Source organism: Malus sylvestris, chromosome 14, assembly GCF_916048215.2.
Source record: "Malus sylvestris chromosome 14, drMalSylv7.2, whole genome shotgun sequence".
Classification (NCBI taxonomy): domain Eukaryota; kingdom Viridiplantae; phylum Streptophyta; class Magnoliopsida; order Rosales; family Rosaceae; genus Malus; species Malus sylvestris.
Genome location: NC_062273.1, coordinates 26,634,057 through 26,651,303, shown reverse-complemented (window position 1 = coordinate 26,651,303; position 17,247 = coordinate 26,634,057). Strand labels below are relative to the sequence as shown.

Genomic DNA, 17,247 nt, shown 5'->3' with positions numbered 1-17,247 from the left:
AAAAAGGAAAAAACAGAATAAAAAGAAATTAATGAGATTCCAATGATGATTAAATCTATGCAAAGATAGAGTTTAATCTATCTTTAATATATAATAATACAAGTTTTGTTTTGTTAATGGAGGAAATATATTATAAATTAGTACAGGGTTAATTATATATGTGATTTTTGCAGATATTTAATCCAAGCATACAGGCACAAGATCTAGTGCAATGAATATAGTATAAAGTTGAATAAGTACTGTCTAGCTACACAGGCTATAACCTTTTTTAGAACTGGACAAACTATATATGTTTAAACAAAATTAATGCGATTAGTAATATTGAACCTGCTACCAATCGCAGCAAACTTTATTTCTCCTGCCGACACCAATGTAACAGTGAAACCCTAGTACTAAACCGTATATCAGTCACGGTTGAGTTGATATTATATTATGTATTTTGCCCTAATTTTACTATTAATTTATTAGTTATTTTGTGAGAATTTTGATAATTTGAATTATATTTTCAATGTAGGACATTCGACTTTCTCTTAAGCAAAAAAGGGTCAAACGGATGAATTTTGGAGTGATTCCAATTGGAGGATGTTCATATGTCTCTCAACTTGTTTGTATCAAAGTTTCAGATTTTTCTACGCGATTTATTTATGGAAATGAAATAAAGGTGCAGCGTGCAGTGCTGGAAAGTAACGTTTTTGGGCTTAATTGTGAGTTTTGGAGCCCAACGTGGCCTTCTGGAGAAGTTTCATAATATTCTAGCTATTTTTTGGTCTGTTTTGGAGCATATATAGGTCCAAACGTGGCCGATTTATGGCCGGACAGATTTGCCATATTTGATTAGAATTATGTTTTCTAGTTTCTCTAAAGTTATTATGTTTCCTAGTTTTTAGAAGACATTTTCTAGTAAGGATTTTATTATGGAGTAGTATAAATAAGCCTTTTTAGCCATTAGGGTTTTAGAAAGTGGGGGAGAAGAACGCATCAATACTTTGCTAGGCTTTGACAATTTGTGCTTTTCTTTCAAGGTATTTTCTATCATTTTTCTATTTTAATAAAATTCCTTTTGTTTTATGATTGTTCGTCACTAATCTCTTTTGTTAGGGCGCTAGGGCGCGGCCACAAGCCTTAGCAAGATTATGTAGTTTCTTTTCAATTTGCTTATGATATTATACATGCATGTTTGAATTATTAATCACCGTGCTTAAACTCTCTTCTTGTCTTGATGCTCGATCACCATTAGGATATTTAGAAAAGTAATTTGATGCAATTTTGGTCGGAGGTCGGTCCCTGAAATTGACGGAGGCTTCTTGTGATTAATATGTGCAACTTCACTTAGGATGAATACCACGTCTTAAGGGTTGCATTGTTTTTTAAATGGTTTTCACAAAACTTAATCAGTCATGCATATTTAGATTTGATCTAAATACCACAGACAGGTTGCATGTTTGATATACGCTCTATGTTGGGGGTCCAAGTTAATAATTGATATAACAGAAATATAGTTAGAGGGGTATTATTGTAATTAGGTTAAATATAGTTAGAGGGGTATTATTGTAATTAGGTAATTAGGTTATATGGCTATATAAGGGATTGTATAGCAATTATTTCAGTAAGGTCATTTGTATACATTTTATCTAATCAATCAATACAATCTCTTTTGTTCATCTCTATCAATTCTTTCCCTCCTCTGTACCAATTCTCCATTTTTAGCAATGTAGTTAATATGGTATCAGAGCTCTGTTCAATTTGGATTTCTGGGAAACAGGGTTTCTGCAGGCTCTGTTCAATTTGTACAGTGAGCTTCTGAGATGGGTTTTGGTCCTGAACGCCGCAGAGAGAGCTGCGAGCAGATAACCGATCGAAGTGCAGACATTTTCCGGGAAATTTGGGGTTTCTGCGACTGAGAGCAGAGTTTGATTTCTTTGCACTGTTGATTCACTGCTTCTTCTTCATGTTCTCGTGCCGATGAGAAACGAGTATGCGTGTTGCTGATTAGATAGTGGGATCTTGGACTTTGTCAGGTTGTTTCTTGTATCTGTCATCTTCTTTATGCATATATGGTGTTTGTGAAAATGTCTGACTGAAACATTTGGAGATTTGGTTCTTTCTTCTGCTATGCGAACTGCCAATCTGCTTAGGGTTTTTCTCGCCCATCTGCATTTCCATTGCGGGGTTTGTTCATCTGGGTCGAGATCGAATTGTTTGGAGAATGCCGGTGAGACTGTTGACATTTTAAGCTTTTCTGCGTTAAGATTTTTTAATGGGTTTTCTACTTTTCCTGCATTGTGGTGCTGAATTGTGATGTTGATTGGATTCTTGAACTCGATCTCTCCGAACCCAATGGGGGGTTCGAGCTCTCTCACTGTATGATGCTCTGTGTTTCTTGCCATTGTTGATTTAGATTGTATGTTTTGGATTTGGTTTCTTGGAGTGTCATTCTCCTTGGTTAATTTGGGTTTCTTGGAGTGTCATTCTCCTTGGTTAATTTTGGTGTTCGGAAGATTTCAAGAGTGTCATTCTCCTTGGTTAATTTTTTGGTGTTCGGCAGATCTTGGAGTGTCATTCTCCTTGGTAGATGTAGTTTCTTGGAGTGTCATTCTCCTTCGTAGATTTCATTTCTTGGAGTGTCATTCTCCTTGGTAGATGTAGTTTCTTGGAGTGTCATTCTCCTTCGTAGATTTCATTTCTTGGAGTGTCATTCTCCTTGGTAGATTTAGTTTCCTGGAGTGTCATTCTCCTTAGTTGATTTGGTGCCAGTTTCTGTCAAGATTTAGGAGGGATAATTTGCATATACAGTGAGTGTGTTACTATGGTTTCTCAGTTCACAGTCGACCACTTGTTGGGTACGTTCAGACCAAGACCAGATTTGATTGTATTGCTAAGCTCATTGATCTACATTTTGGGGAGCTTGTATTGGGTTCTGCTTAAAGAAAAGACAATTCTAATGGATTTAGTGCTAATTTGGACTCTACTAAGCAAGTTTACTGCTTTGTTGTCCAAGATGGTTGCAGTGCTTTGTGAGCAACATACTACCGACGTCTTTATTGGAAAATTAATTTTGCAGATGGGAAATGGATGAGTCAATGGAAGAGGCAGCGAAAAGAGAGACGCTTGAGGAAGCTGGTGTGACTGGCCATCTTGAAACTAGATTGGGGTCGTGGATTTACAAGAGCAAAATCGCACGGATGACATTTTACATTTTGAGAGCGAGACTTTAGATGATTTTGGTGATGTTAAAGGCACTGGGAGCAGGCACGGAACTGGGCAGACAGTTGGAGACCAGTCATTGCAGATGAGTCTCAAATCCCTGGCTAGTTCAAACTTCACTTGGATACTCCAAGTTTAGTTTGAGGGGGGAGTAATAACTGATATAACAGAAATATAGTTAGAGGGGTATTATTGTAATTAGGTTAAATATAGTTAGAGGGGTATTATTGTAATTAGGTAATTAGGTTATATGGCTATATAAGGGATTGTATAGCAATTATTTCAGTAAGGTCATTTGTATACATTTTCTCTAATCAATCAATATATACAATCTCTTTTGTTCATCTCTATCAATTCTTTCCCTCCTCTGTACCAATTCTCCATCTTTAGCAATATAGTTAATACAAGTAGACATACTTTAGGAAAACCTAACCTTCAAAATATGCATGCGTAAGTCATAAGTAATTGGAGGAATTACGTAAGATTGTTAAGGTGAAGGCATAAACCTAGTGCTTAACTTAATTTTACAAAACTATTTTCTTTAGCTTTCTCTACTTTGCAATTTATTTATGTTTTTAATTTAAAATTCGTTTTTATTATTTTGAACCACAAAATCAATTTTTTCTCAAACTTTGTTTTAAAGAATTAATTAAGATTTGGTTTAACATAAATTATTCATTCGATTTCTGTGGAGAATGACCTTGCTAGAGCTGCTCTACTACTATTACCTTGTACTCTTGCAAGTATTTTAACTGTTTTTATCCCTAATTTTGCAGGTGGTGGAAAAATGCTAAGGAGACTCTCTCAAAAGTGGGAGCCATGGACTCTCTGCTACCTTATGTTTTTTGAACAATGTTTTATAATATTTACATAGAAATTGACGTTAAACTGTAATGTAGCAGAGCGTCCATAGAGAATCCTACTTTTAGAGTCTCCTTCGCATTTCTCATCATTCTATGAATCCCCCTAATCCTAGTCTGTGGAATTAAGCTTTTTCCTATACGTATAGATTGAGGGGAAACCAATATTATGATTCCCATACTTTCCGCACAAGAAATATGTAAAAAACGAGAGGAATTAAATAGATATACACAGTTTTTAACCTATCAATAAGGTCCACAAAAATATGAAATTAAACAGCTTGATTCATTATTCTCTTTTCCAGAACAAAAGCAGATATGTAAACATGGATATACTTTAAATAAATTTACACTTTTCTGTTTCTTGCTAAAGGTGGTGATATCTTTCTGCTTAGGCTAGTTGACAAAATAAAAAGAGTACTACAAGGCTGCTGGCTACAGCTCGAAAGCCTAACTTTCAGAGAAACTGAACAAAAGAAACCCTAATTAAAGTACTTGATCTTGTGTTCTAAACAAAAGAAACCCTAATATAGTACTTGACCTTGTTCTTTTTTTTTTTAAATTTTTTTATTGTCCTTTTCAAAACAAGCCTGCACCATTCTCTAATGACATGTTAATTAGGTCTTCGTGGGCATGAGGTGCAGCATCATCAAAGAGCCACTTCTCCAGCAATGTGAGAGGGACTTGTCCCTCCAAATTGGGCTTGCTCTCATCCTGAAACAGACAGCTTGTCTGATCTGCTGTGAAATTTGCATTGTTCTCATCCACTGACATGGACTGAGACACATCAGATGGGGATGAGTTGAAGCTGATCAACGAATCGAAAGCCTGATCAGGCGTAGTGGTTGCGCTGTGCGCCCCTTCACTAGAAGTACTCATTGAACAACCTCTTGTAGTTCCACCTTTGTTGTTGTTATTGAAGGAATTGATCTGAACAGCATTGGTCTGATCCGAGTTTGTTTGATGAGTGGAAACCTTCGGCGATTTTTTCATCCAGTTTTCGAGCAATTTTGCAATGTTATCGGTGTTGGATGCGTACGTGGAGGCTTGGTGAGGCCTTGTGCTAGTGCTAGGGTTATCATTAATATTGTAATTACCAATATTAATGGAGGGCTTCAAGTCTTGCAAGTGAAGATCATGAGAAGTAGTAGCACTAGTACTAATAATACTTGGTTTGCCAATGGAGAGAGCCTCAGAAAGAGCTTGCTTGGCCATGTGGATATCTGTCTGAAGCCTTCTCTCCCACTGACCCTTGGAATTTGGCTGATCATGTGAATGACCTGAAAAACCATCCTGGTTGTTGTGATGGTCATGACCACCAAGCCCTGTCTGGAGCTTTTTCAGCTTTTTTTTCAAGTGAGTGTTCCAGTAATTTTTGATGTCATTGTCTGTTCTCTGAGGAAGGTATGAAGCTATGGCTGCCCATCTGCACCCATTAAAACAATTTCATCATCAAATTTAGGGAATTACAAAACAAGATCAATGATTCTATTTTTAATTTCCCCTGACTTAAAAAACAAATTAAAAAATTCACTTCCATATATTCTACTCTCCTAATTTAAAAAAAAAAAAAAAAAACACTCCCCTATATAATATGTCATCAAACAACAATATAGAACTTCACTACTGGGATTTAAGAGTATCTAACCCCAATATCCAAAAACAAAAGATATAATAAATTAACAATACTTTAATCAAGTCAAAATCCATAAAATTCATGCCCCCAACATATAAAAATATAAATTCAAATTTGGAGTAAAAAAATATAGGCAACAAGTAGATATGGGGTGCAAGCTATTTGGTGTAGTAATTTTCCGGATGTAATAATTCTAGATTAAGATTTGACTTGTCAAGTAATAAAATTCGATGAGGATCTCTATGTAATGTTTTATTTCAAAGTTTTTAATTAAAAAACAAAAAGTAGAGATGGGGCGAAGTGTTATACCTATTGCCCAAAAGAGCTTGGAGATGGATTATCATCTTCTCCTCATGATCGGTGAAGTTACCGCGTTTGATACCCGAGCGGAGATAATTAGTCCATCTAAGTCTGCAGCTCTTACTGCATCTCAGCAAACCTTTAAAAAGAAGTTATTAATTAAAATTACTGCCAATATTCCGACCAAATTAATAAAATTACTGTCAAAAATCAATATAATCAGACCATGCATCTGTAAACAGTACTTGTTCCGAGAAGGAAAAACCAGTATCAGGTCATAAGTACATGACTTTAATGATTAAACCAACCCCAATCTGAAACCAGTTATTACCAAAACAAGAGAGGTAAAAAAAAGTACCAATATACTCACACAAGATGCATGATAGTACTGGTCTAAAATCTAAACGAAGAAAGAATTTAATACGGGAAGTTATTTCTCCCGACTGTTTTTCCGCATGCACACTGTTTATTTCCAACTTTTAGCTCGAATAAAACAAAGAACAATCAATGAACAAAAATAAACACGAGTGAACACAAATAATTTAATTACTAATTGGATATTCAAAGTAGCTCAGCCAAAATTCATTTAAAAAGTTTAAGCTAAATATAATTATATAGAAAATTAATTACCAGTGTTAGTAGGAACTGATCTCCAATTCCCAGGACCATGTTCTTGAATGTAAGAAACCAATATGATGTCTTCCTCTGGAGTCCATGGCCCTTTCTTCACACCAAGTTTGTCACAGCAAGGTGGCCTTCCCATAATTTCCAATAATCTAATTCCCACTAGCTAGCTTCAAGAGATGAAGAAATTGGATTATCTCACTCTCTGATATCTTCCAAGATTATTGATTTCACAACAAGATTGGAGGCAACTGAAAAAAAAGGTTTATTTTTATCTTGACAAATCTCTAAGACGAAATAAAAAGAGAAGTTCTTGTTGCCTCTTCCTTTCTTTTTCTTTTTCTTCTCTGAACTGATGAAGGATTGCAAAAACAAGTGTCCAAGGCAGGTGAGTTGGGCTTGTCTTGTATATATATAGATATATATATATATATAGAGAGAGAGAGAGAGAGAGAGAGAGAGAGAGAGAGAGAGAGAGAGAGAGAGAGAAGGCTGTGGTGAGTGCTGAGTGCTGACCAAAGCAAGTAAAAGGAGTCAAAACGGACAGCAAAACAGCATTTACTCACTGCCTTCCCTTGCAAAAATTCAGCTATGCTTAGACTCCCTCACTCACTCATTATCAATTTTTCCCCTCTCTCGCACTCTATGCGCCTCTCACAAAACCGTGTGTGGCATTCAATGGGGGTATTGTTGTGGCACCGAAAAAAAAAACTCCTAATATTTACTCATCTCTTTCTATGCTGTGTATTGTATTGTAGAGATACTGTTCGGTAGGAACACATTTACATAGTTTTATTATTGGCCTAATTGGATACATGGTCCTCGTGGTGATAAAATATTCGGAAGATAGTCTATGTGGTAGAAAAATTCAGATTTAAACCCTTGTGGTAAAATCCGTGAGGAATTAAGCCCAAAAATAAAAATTCCCTTAGTTTCTCCGTTAATTAAGTTCCTTTTTCTTTTTCAATTAGAGGGAATTCGCTTGAGGGGTTTTTCAAATCCAGAATGCCACACAGTATTACTAGCTGCAAAGCCAGGTGGAGAACCTTTGCCCGAGGGTCTTCTGTGGCTACTTTAACCAGAAAGGTACTGGTGATAACTTCGGTGTTGGTGGCGACAACAGCTTCGGCACCCCTGATGCTCCATTTGGAGAGAACAAGCCTAGCTTGGGGCTGGATAATCCATTGGAAGGAAATGATAGGGACGATGATGACGTTGGGTGACTTCGCCAAGAGGGCTTGATTATAATTATTAGATTTCAAGGATGGAAAAGTAAAAGCCATTTCTTTGGATTATGGTGCAAATTTCAGTTTCTTTGGTTTTAGTTGAGAAATTGTTACAGAAAAACTCAACACACACACTCGTGAGCATTTTCAAGTACTTGGAAGAAATTTTGAAGTGAAATGGGGCAGGTGTTTTGCTGTTCTGTTAATAAGCAGATTGGAGCCATTCGAATAAAAAAAAAGTGCAAACACATGGAGGCAATAGTCAAGTTGATTTCAAACTTTGGTTGGGTGCTTTGTAACTGGCAGTGGCAGTGGAGGAAATTTGGTTGTTGAGTGTGGAGCCATGGCTAATGAAGTTAATGGAGAATTAACAAAAATTTTGTTTTTGGGCTTAAATCCTAACGGACTTCACCACAGAAGTTTAAATCCGAATTTTTTTACCACGAGAGCTCCCTTCCAAATACTCTTTCATCACGAAGACCATTTATCCAATTAGGCCTTTATTATTTTACGAAGATTTTAATTCGTGTATTTATGTTTTATCAATAAACTACATATCAACATTGTCTCTCGTCTTATAATTGCTTGTTTATATTATAACATGTGAAATGCTATACAAAAGTGTTTTCTTTCCTAAAAAAAAAAAAAAACATAAGTATGCTCTACACAAAAAATTTCTATTTTGAGTATGTATTTTCTATGTTGAGTATGTTTTATTATTATTTTAAGAAGTCCTCCAAGTAATTAGTATTCATTACTAGAGTACTGTTATTGATTACTTATCTTGTATTCATTACTAGAGCTAGAGGATCCTCGTCGGATTCTCTTTGTGAGGATCTTGAAGATTCTCCAATTATATCCGTTCATCGTACATCGTGCGGTCAGAAATCATTGTAATTTTTTTTATTTAAAATTAAATATAAACAATACCTGACAAAAAATGACCGCACGATATACGATGAACAAATGTAATTGTAAGATCCCTTGAATCCTCCTCTCTCTAGAGTACTGTGTTATTGATTACTTATCTTTTTCACTTGTGGGGAAGGGAATTGAAGGCTTTTAGGTTTTTGTTTGCAGTACATGCATATATCATTGTGAGGTTGTTTTCGATCAATTTTGTAGAGATGTAAATTTTGGTGGAATAAATATTTGTTAACAAATTGAATTTTGGCATGTCACAAATTGGCGCATATTATAACTCGTTAAAATTGTATGGGTTATTAAGAGTGACACTTGTCAGCATCTGAAATATCCGTCAACAAATCAAATCAAGTACCAAAGGGGACAAAATAATCCTATTCTTAATAAAATGATATCAATTAAAGTTTAATTTTATAAATCAAAGATTATGATTTACAACTAAATTAAATAACTAACTCAAATTAATTCAAATTAAAAAATCAATCCTAGAAATCACAGGATTCAGATTGAGGATTCTAAACTAAGACACAATCCTTTGCCTATAAATGCTAAGAGGCTTCAGATTAAACAAAGCAAGCTCAAGCCTTGAAGAAGTTCAAAAAGCTCTTTGACCCAGGTAAATTTTTTAATGTGTTTGGTATTTTTAAATTACTTATATTTTTATTTTTAATGTGCGTTATAATTTTTTTTAAAGGAAAACTAATGAAAAGGATTTGAAAACTTTAAGTTTTAACCAAAATGACAAAAATGTGTTGTAAGTGAATAGTACCATAAGTGACTTTTTAGAGTAAAAATGTCATTTTCGTTAAAAGTGAATAGTACCAGGAGTGTTTCGTTAAAGTTTCTTATTTTTTAATCTCACTACTAGAAAAATAAATAAATAAAATTTAAATCTTTTGGATTATATAGAATAATAATACAATAATACATATTTAATATACTATATGTACATATACATCATGGCTATTGTATTTTAAAATCATCAAGATAACTTTTTCTTTAACGTGTCGAAACGGGTTACCCGCATATCACCATCATGTAAACCTGTTAAGGACCCATTATTAATGGGTTCTTATCGTATGACCCGATAAAGTCCCGATTAGTTATCTTGTTGACCCGAAACCTGTTATTTTCGTGTCATTTAGAGTATCTCTAAAGGAGATGTCAAAATGTTCAAATAAGCAATAATGGTAATAAAAGGCAGCAGTAATGTTTTCTAACCAAGAAGCCAAATATGATGTGGCATGAAATGGAAAGATATCTCTCCCCCTTGCTGCCAAATTTGACAGCCCCTTCAATTTTTTTTAATTAATTATTAAATGCTTTTTATTTATTTAAAGCATTGCCTTTTTGTTTTCTTGCATTACCAATGCAATGTTTAAATATTTTTATACCTTTTAATTCATTTTCTTTCATTCTCAATGTAAAGAAAATAAATATCAATTTTTGTTTTATATTTAAAATTTGGCATATCGGGTGGAGAGTAAAACTTTAAAAATGTCAAAGTGCCACATAAGTCTTCAAATTTAAATTTTATATGTCGTATTAACAGATCATGTAAGAAATTGCCAGATAGTAATAATTAATCTCAATATTCGATAAATCCATATGTATACCATCATGAGCTTTTCAACTTCATCTCTTTGCATGCTCAATGAAAAAAACCCTATGATCCCATGATTTATCTGGTGCCGATACGGTACTGCATGCCTATACTTATGAAAACTTCCATGGTGGTTATTTAACCTATCATCTATAATAGGATTCACAGATTAAGAACTTACATATTAATCCGACGGTCGTGGGTATGCATATGAAACTGATTGGTTCGGTTATTTGTTTGAGAGATTGCCAAGTGCCCACGTGTGCTCTTAATTTGGAGTTAAGGTTTGGGACCATCATTCATAATCCTCACCATCTTCAATGCTATATAAACAAATACCACAATCGACGAATGTCATATAATACATTGCAATATATTTAACTATTTATAGAGGGAACTTCAATGATATCTCTTAAAAAAAGTATTTGAGGGATATCAACGCAGAGTACTCCATGAATTTCAATGATTTAAACAGTCTAATATTTACGTTTAGAGGTCATAAAAATTTACTCAAACTTGAAACAATTTAACTAAAATAATTGTCATTTTAGTGTTTTCTTAAAAAATTATGCATGTGCATCTTATTTTTTTTTATTTTAATTAAATGCCGACGAACAGCCCACTCTCACGGCCCATCATGCTTCAGTGGCTTTCCAAGCAGCCCAAGTCGACCCAAGACTATCTCAACCATCCAGACCTACCATCGAGCCGGGGGCATTCTCACCATATTTTTTCGCGGATTTGACATTTCCCAATTCAAATCTCGCGCCCGGAGTCTACCACATTTCCACTGCCCAAGGAGGCGCATTCCTTCCAAGCTCTTCCAATCCAAATGGCGAACAACAATTGTCTCGACAAGTCATAGAGTTGACGAGCGCCCTTGCACAACAGATAACTTTGGTGAATCAACTTTTGCAACGCATCGGGATCCAACGTGCCCCGGACGAAGTATCCCGAAGTAGGACAAGGGCAGACGAACCTTTCCAGCAGCGTCCCGGCAAGCAGCCATTCGACCAGCCACGAGCTGAACGTTCAGGCAGTGTACATTCCCGATTGGGCCCTCGAGATAGCGTATACTCCCGTCTTAGCGCGCGGAGGAGCGTGTACTCTCGACTAGGCCCACGGATGAGCATACATTCACGGTTGGGGTTACACTCCGATAGTCAACATGAGCAACCTTCCGGACAAAGTGTTCATTCGCGGCTAAGCCCACAAGGAGCATCATCCACCTCACATCAGGGTAGGCAGCACGACGGACGGAGAGAGGCAGTCACTCAATCCAGCTCAAGTTCAACCAGCAGCCTGCGAAGAACTCGCTCGCCTGCTAGGAACGCACCACATGCACTGCATCTGCGGCGTAGACGAGCCAAACACATGGAAGAGCAGTCTAGACCAACAAGTCATGGCTGGGGGCAGCCGAAAGCTCCGCTACCCCAACAAAGGCAAATTCAGGAAGAAGTAGAGAGACTCTTGACCAAGCGATTGCATGATTTCCAACGCAAAGAGGTCACCGACGAGGCACTACGATGGAACATGACCAACATAAGCAGGTCACCCTTCACGGACGAGATCGAGCAGGCAGAGCCTCCACGAGAGTTCATCATGCCACATTTCACATCTTTCAAAGGGGATGAAGACCCGAAGAGACACTTAAAGCGCTACCGAAGCGCAATGATCCTTTATCGAAACAACGATGAGCTTATGTGCAAGATATTCGCCACCACTCTACAAGGCGAGGCGCAAGATTGGTTCTACACCCTGCCGCCACAATCCATCCGGAATTTCTACGAACTTTCTTTGGTTTTCACCAAAGAATATTCATCCTATCGCTCGATCAAAAAGAAATCTGATCATTTGTTCAACGTCAAGAAGAACCCAAAGGAGTCACTTCGCGACTATGTGAGGAGGTTCAAAGTAGAGAAGGCAAAAATAGTCGGATGCAACGACTCGATAGCTAGAGCAGCCTTCCAAAAAGGACTTCCAGCAGACCACCCGCTATTCGGAAAATTGATCATGAAAGAAGATCTAACTCTGACAGACTCTTTTGCTTTGGCAGAGAAGTATGCACTTTGGGATGAGGCTCGCCAATGCACATTCAAGGACTTGAAGAAGTACCCGACATCACCTCCCTAAAAGCAGCGGAGGACTTATTCACATGTTTGACGGTATCTAAAGTAGCAATAAGCTCTACCATCATGCGAGAAGAGATGGGGGCCCGACTACCTGTATTCCACAGTTACCTGTATTCTACAGTTCAAAAGCTCTCCTCGATGTTATTAAAAATTCAAAAGCTAACTTTGGCGATAGTTGTTGCAACCCAGAAGCACAAGTTTTACTTTCAAACGCATGCAATCATCCTAATGACGTACTATTCTGCCCAATCCAGACGCGCGACGATAAAGGCGTAGACCCTGGCGGATGTAAAGTTTTCTGACGAACGCAACACTGGAAGGACACACTCGAAAGCAAGTTTTATCCTCGTCACCCTAAAAGATTCTACATATGAGCAACATGTACCGGCAGTTGAGTACCATTTCTTGCTGCGCATCACACGGCCCTAGCCGACCCTTGCTCAATGATTCAACTCTAGAGTGGCCCAATACCAGCAGTTGAGCATCTCCTGTTGCGTATGACATGGCCCCATCTCCACAGCTCCCTACTGCGTCTTCACGCCGAGCCTAGGTGACGCAACAGAGCGGCCCAACGATGCCTCAGAAGTAGCCGAGCACACTCTAGCTGCGCCTACTCCACCCGATGGAGACTTCTGGCATTTGCATGTCGACGACGCAGAAAAGCCTTCATCACTGCCGGCAGAGAAGGCTCCAAAAAGATGGATCCCATCTGGGAAGGTCCGTACAAGATCAGCAGAGTAGGGGGCAAGAGTAATTACACCCTCACCACCATGAAGCGGCAAAAAGATTGAAAAGAAATGGATGGCCTACAATCTGAAGAAGTACCATGTGTGACCTCCCGCTACATCAAAACCCGAAGACTCAATAAGCTCGACGGGCACCACCTCACAAGCTGAGGACTATCAAGTTGTTATGTAGTTCCTACCTTACAGCTAAAGTTCTCGTTCGTTTCACTCGTTTTTCAATGAGGAATTTAGAAGTAATCACAACTTGGTTTGGCTGCATGCTTACAACAACTAATCACTCCTGCACTTCAAAAGAAGACTGCGCCCTTCTTAGGGACTCATCGCAGGAATTGCGCCCCCCGAGGGACCAACCATGCTCTCCAGTGCGAGAGGGTAAACCAATTCTCCGACACCCATATGGGTCAGCTCTCCAAGACGGGAGGATAAACTTTACACTCCGAATATCCAGACGTGGATGAGCCTGGCTGCCCTAGTATAACTAGATGCACGATGGCTTGCGCCGGGATTCCTAGAAGTAGCCGCAATGGTCTTTTTCAAGGCTTAGCTAACTGAAGGATTTTGGGTTTCTTGGCCTAATCCGTGGGGAACCGGGCCCTAGAGACGGAGATGGCACATTACGCAGTACATCCGATGGACGGCTGCCCTGGAATCCTAAAGCTGCTACCGAGTGCACTAAGGTAGCCTACGGATTCCGGAAGACTGCCTACGGCTTGCCTTTCGAGCAGTGAAGCCGCACTAGACTTATACAACCGCACATTCTTGTGAAAGGTTAAACAAGCTAGCGCGCATATACGAAGTTTTATCCACTGCCGACATGCTACGTAGTCGATAAGCTTCACTTCTGCCAAGCGCGGAACAACCTACACCAAGTCTTAAAGTGTTGTGATACTTGCTACGCAACCTACGGAATTGAAGAAAGTCAAGGTTAACAGCCTAGTGGTTACGCGGACTTGTCTGCTTCTGTAAGTAAGGCATCCGGCTGCCAACCCTATGGCTAACAACTTTGCAAAGTTCTACACCAACACCTACGGCTGCATAGGCTACGCGAGTTTGTCTGCTTATAAAAAAGTAGCATGCCTGCCACTGGTCTATCAAGTCTAAAGGTTAGGGCATGAACAAAAGAAGTGAAGATGAAGAAAAACGAAGGAAAACATGTTTTTAAACAACTAGCAAAGGCCGAAGGAGTTCAAGCAAAACAAAAGCTACAAGGAAAAACAAAGAAAATCCTAAAGGCTACCTAAAATACTACACTACAGCAGCTTGGACATCCCATGACTACTCGGTCGCCACACCTTCAACAGCCGTAACGCTCTTAGCAGCGACATCATCCAATGCTTCACCCCTGGCTGCCCCAGTCTGGGCACTAACTTCTCCAACTACTTCACCAATGGAAACCTTAAAAGTAAAAGCAAGCAAGTCTTCCGGAGAAATAGAGAAGGTCTTAAAACCTCAAGCCCATCCTTCTCACCCTTCAGTTGCTCATTCTTCTTAAGCAGACTAACACGGACGCGCTGCAGCTCATCCACTCTCTTCTTAGCATAAGTAGCGAAACGAAGCTCAGAAATTGCAAGCTTAAGATCTTGAATCTGAGGCGAATCAATCTCAGCAGCAAAGGAAGCAGGCTTTGGCGCCACTTTAGTAGCAGAGTCCACCTTACCACTCTTCATAATAGCAAGTCTCTACAAAGGTGAACCGGACTTGGCTCCCAAAGAACGTCCTGGTACAGACTTCGGCACTGGAGGCATGATAAAACCTTTACGCTGAGTAATCTTATCCACAATTGTACTAGCCATTCTCAACATGGAAGACGCCACATGCTCAGATCTAGCAGCCTTACATTTCTTCCCATTGGAAGAAGTCATGTCAATCACATACCTCTTGGTAGCAAACGGACCCTCATGAGCAGCGAAAGAAGTCTTTGGTTTTTTCTCAGCCGGCATCTCTTGAGCAAGCAGAGAAGATCCATTTTCCCACCTTCACTTGCAGCAGGATCCACAACAGTGATTGGACGAGCCAGTGCATCTGCTTTGATCCTATTCCCCTCATCTTTTGGGAACAACCCACGTTTCTCCTGACGAAAAGAGTTAAAGTAGCCAACGTCATTCGTGGTACCTAGCAGGGAAGTTCAACCCAACATTCCAGCAGTTCATGAGGTTCGCAACCTCTTCATTTCTCTCAATCACCAGCCTAGCTCGAGTCTTGTCCAAAAGCCTAAAAAGACATGAGCCATGTGACTTGCCTAACACTGCGCCCCAGTGCCACAATCCGAGGTCCCAGCCACACAAGCTGCCCTTGGTTCTAGCCAAGTCGAGCAGCTTAAAGCAGTGGTCCCTGCCACAATACCTCATCGGCCCATGCCGAGTCGACTCCTGGCCCATGCCAGCCGACGTGCCGCACCACCCCGACGGCTGCCCCGCGGTAGCACTATCCACGAAGAAGACGAAGAAATCAACGAAAGACGGTCCTTTGCACGGGCAAGATGTAGAAGATTGCTAGAGGAGGGGGAACAAATATCCTCTAAGCTATCTCTCTCTTGTAGGGTAGAATAAATCGCTCTCCAAAGTTGATTTAATAACCCACTTAAGGTGGATTTAAATAGGCTTTGAGAGAAATTTATTTCCCTTTCCTAGAAGGATCTAATTTCCTATTAAAGAGAGAATCTACATCAAAATAGGAAGCAGTCCTAAGTTTCCTAAAGCAAGAAGATCTCTACACCTGCTGCCTTTTTCTGCGAGCAACCCAACAGGTGTGGGGGCATTTGTGGAGCCAAAAATATTCACAGGGCGACACGTGGATTTTTGGACAAAAATGACAAAAATACCCTTGCAATACAACGAGGTTCCTACGCGCAAGCAGCGGGCAACCCTCTTTCAACCAAGACAGAAGTGCCCAAAATAGGTAACAATTCAAAGTCCATCTCATCAAATCCTTTCTACAAGGTAATTCCCAAACACATTCCTTTTAAATTATGTTAATTGGCTAATTAATGGGTTTATTGCCTAATTAACCCATTAATTGTCAATTAAACCATCCATTATATCCAAATAACTACAAAATACATCCAATTCAACCCTAAAACACCACATGGCCGGCTATCCCCATTTCAAAACCTAATCCATCACTTTTTTCTACCTTTTCACCATTTCTTCCTTTTTATTACCCAATAAATTCAAAAACCACCAAAACATTCATCTTATGTTTAATAGCCAAATAAATTGGCTAATTAAACCTAAATTAAACCTAAAAACCCTAGCCACCTCCTATCCCTATAAATATACTCCCATTCTCACCAAAAAGCTAATTCCAACACTTTGGCAAAAATCCCAAAATTCTCTAAACACTCTTTCTCTCTAAATTCTAACTTTGGCATCGGATGTTCTTCGGCCAAAGCCCCCCCCATTCATCGTGGGCGCGTGAGGCTCTTGGCCTTAACCTAAGGTGTTAATTGTTTTGTATGTGCAAAATTGTCCAAGATCAAGGAGGAAGAAATTTGCATCCACAATGTGGTAGTTGATGTTTGAGCCCCATTTTTAGTGATTTATAGGAGTCCAACCATCAACTGCCACATCATGCAATTTATAAAAAATTATCTAAAATTTTGATTTTTCTAGCATGACCCGTATATTTAGATATCTTGCATTTAGGAAGCTCGTATGCCAATTTTTACTACGTGAATGCACACGCACAAGAGTAAACCGTTTTTCAGATAAATTTGTTGACTTAATTTCATAAGGATTAATTACATGGACAAAATAAAATTGGTGTTTTTGCACATATTTTGTGTGTGACTTTTTTGTAACCTCTATCATAGATTGACGTGTGTTAAATTTCTGATAACAAAGTTAAGGCTGGTTAAGTTTATTAACACGTGCCGATCAATAATAAGGATCACATAGAGGCCACACACAGAATGAATGCAGATGATTTGATCCCCAAGCTGAATGGTACAGTCTCCCATAGTATCACCGAACCGCATGTGAACCCACAACTAA

At 38.8% G+C, this 17,247-nt stretch overlaps 1 protein-coding gene across 1 annotated transcript; it reads right to left on the bottom strand.

Annotated features, from left to right (window-relative positions):
• Positions 1-4,329: 4,329 nt before the first annotated feature.
• Positions 4,330-7,075, bottom strand: LOC126598925 (myb-related protein 306-like). The gene is made up of 3 exons (XM_050265307.1): positions 6,631-7,075; positions 6,010-6,139; positions 4,330-5,490 (listed from the first exon to the last, which is right to left on the bottom strand). The coding sequence occupies exons 1-3, from the start codon at positions 6,761-6,763 to the stop codon at positions 4,644-4,646; spliced, it is 1,110 nt and encodes a 369-aa protein (XP_050121264.1). The 5' UTR covers positions 6,764-7,075; the 3' UTR covers positions 4,330-4,643.
• Between the last annotated feature and the right edge of the window lie 10,172 nt (positions 7,076-17,247).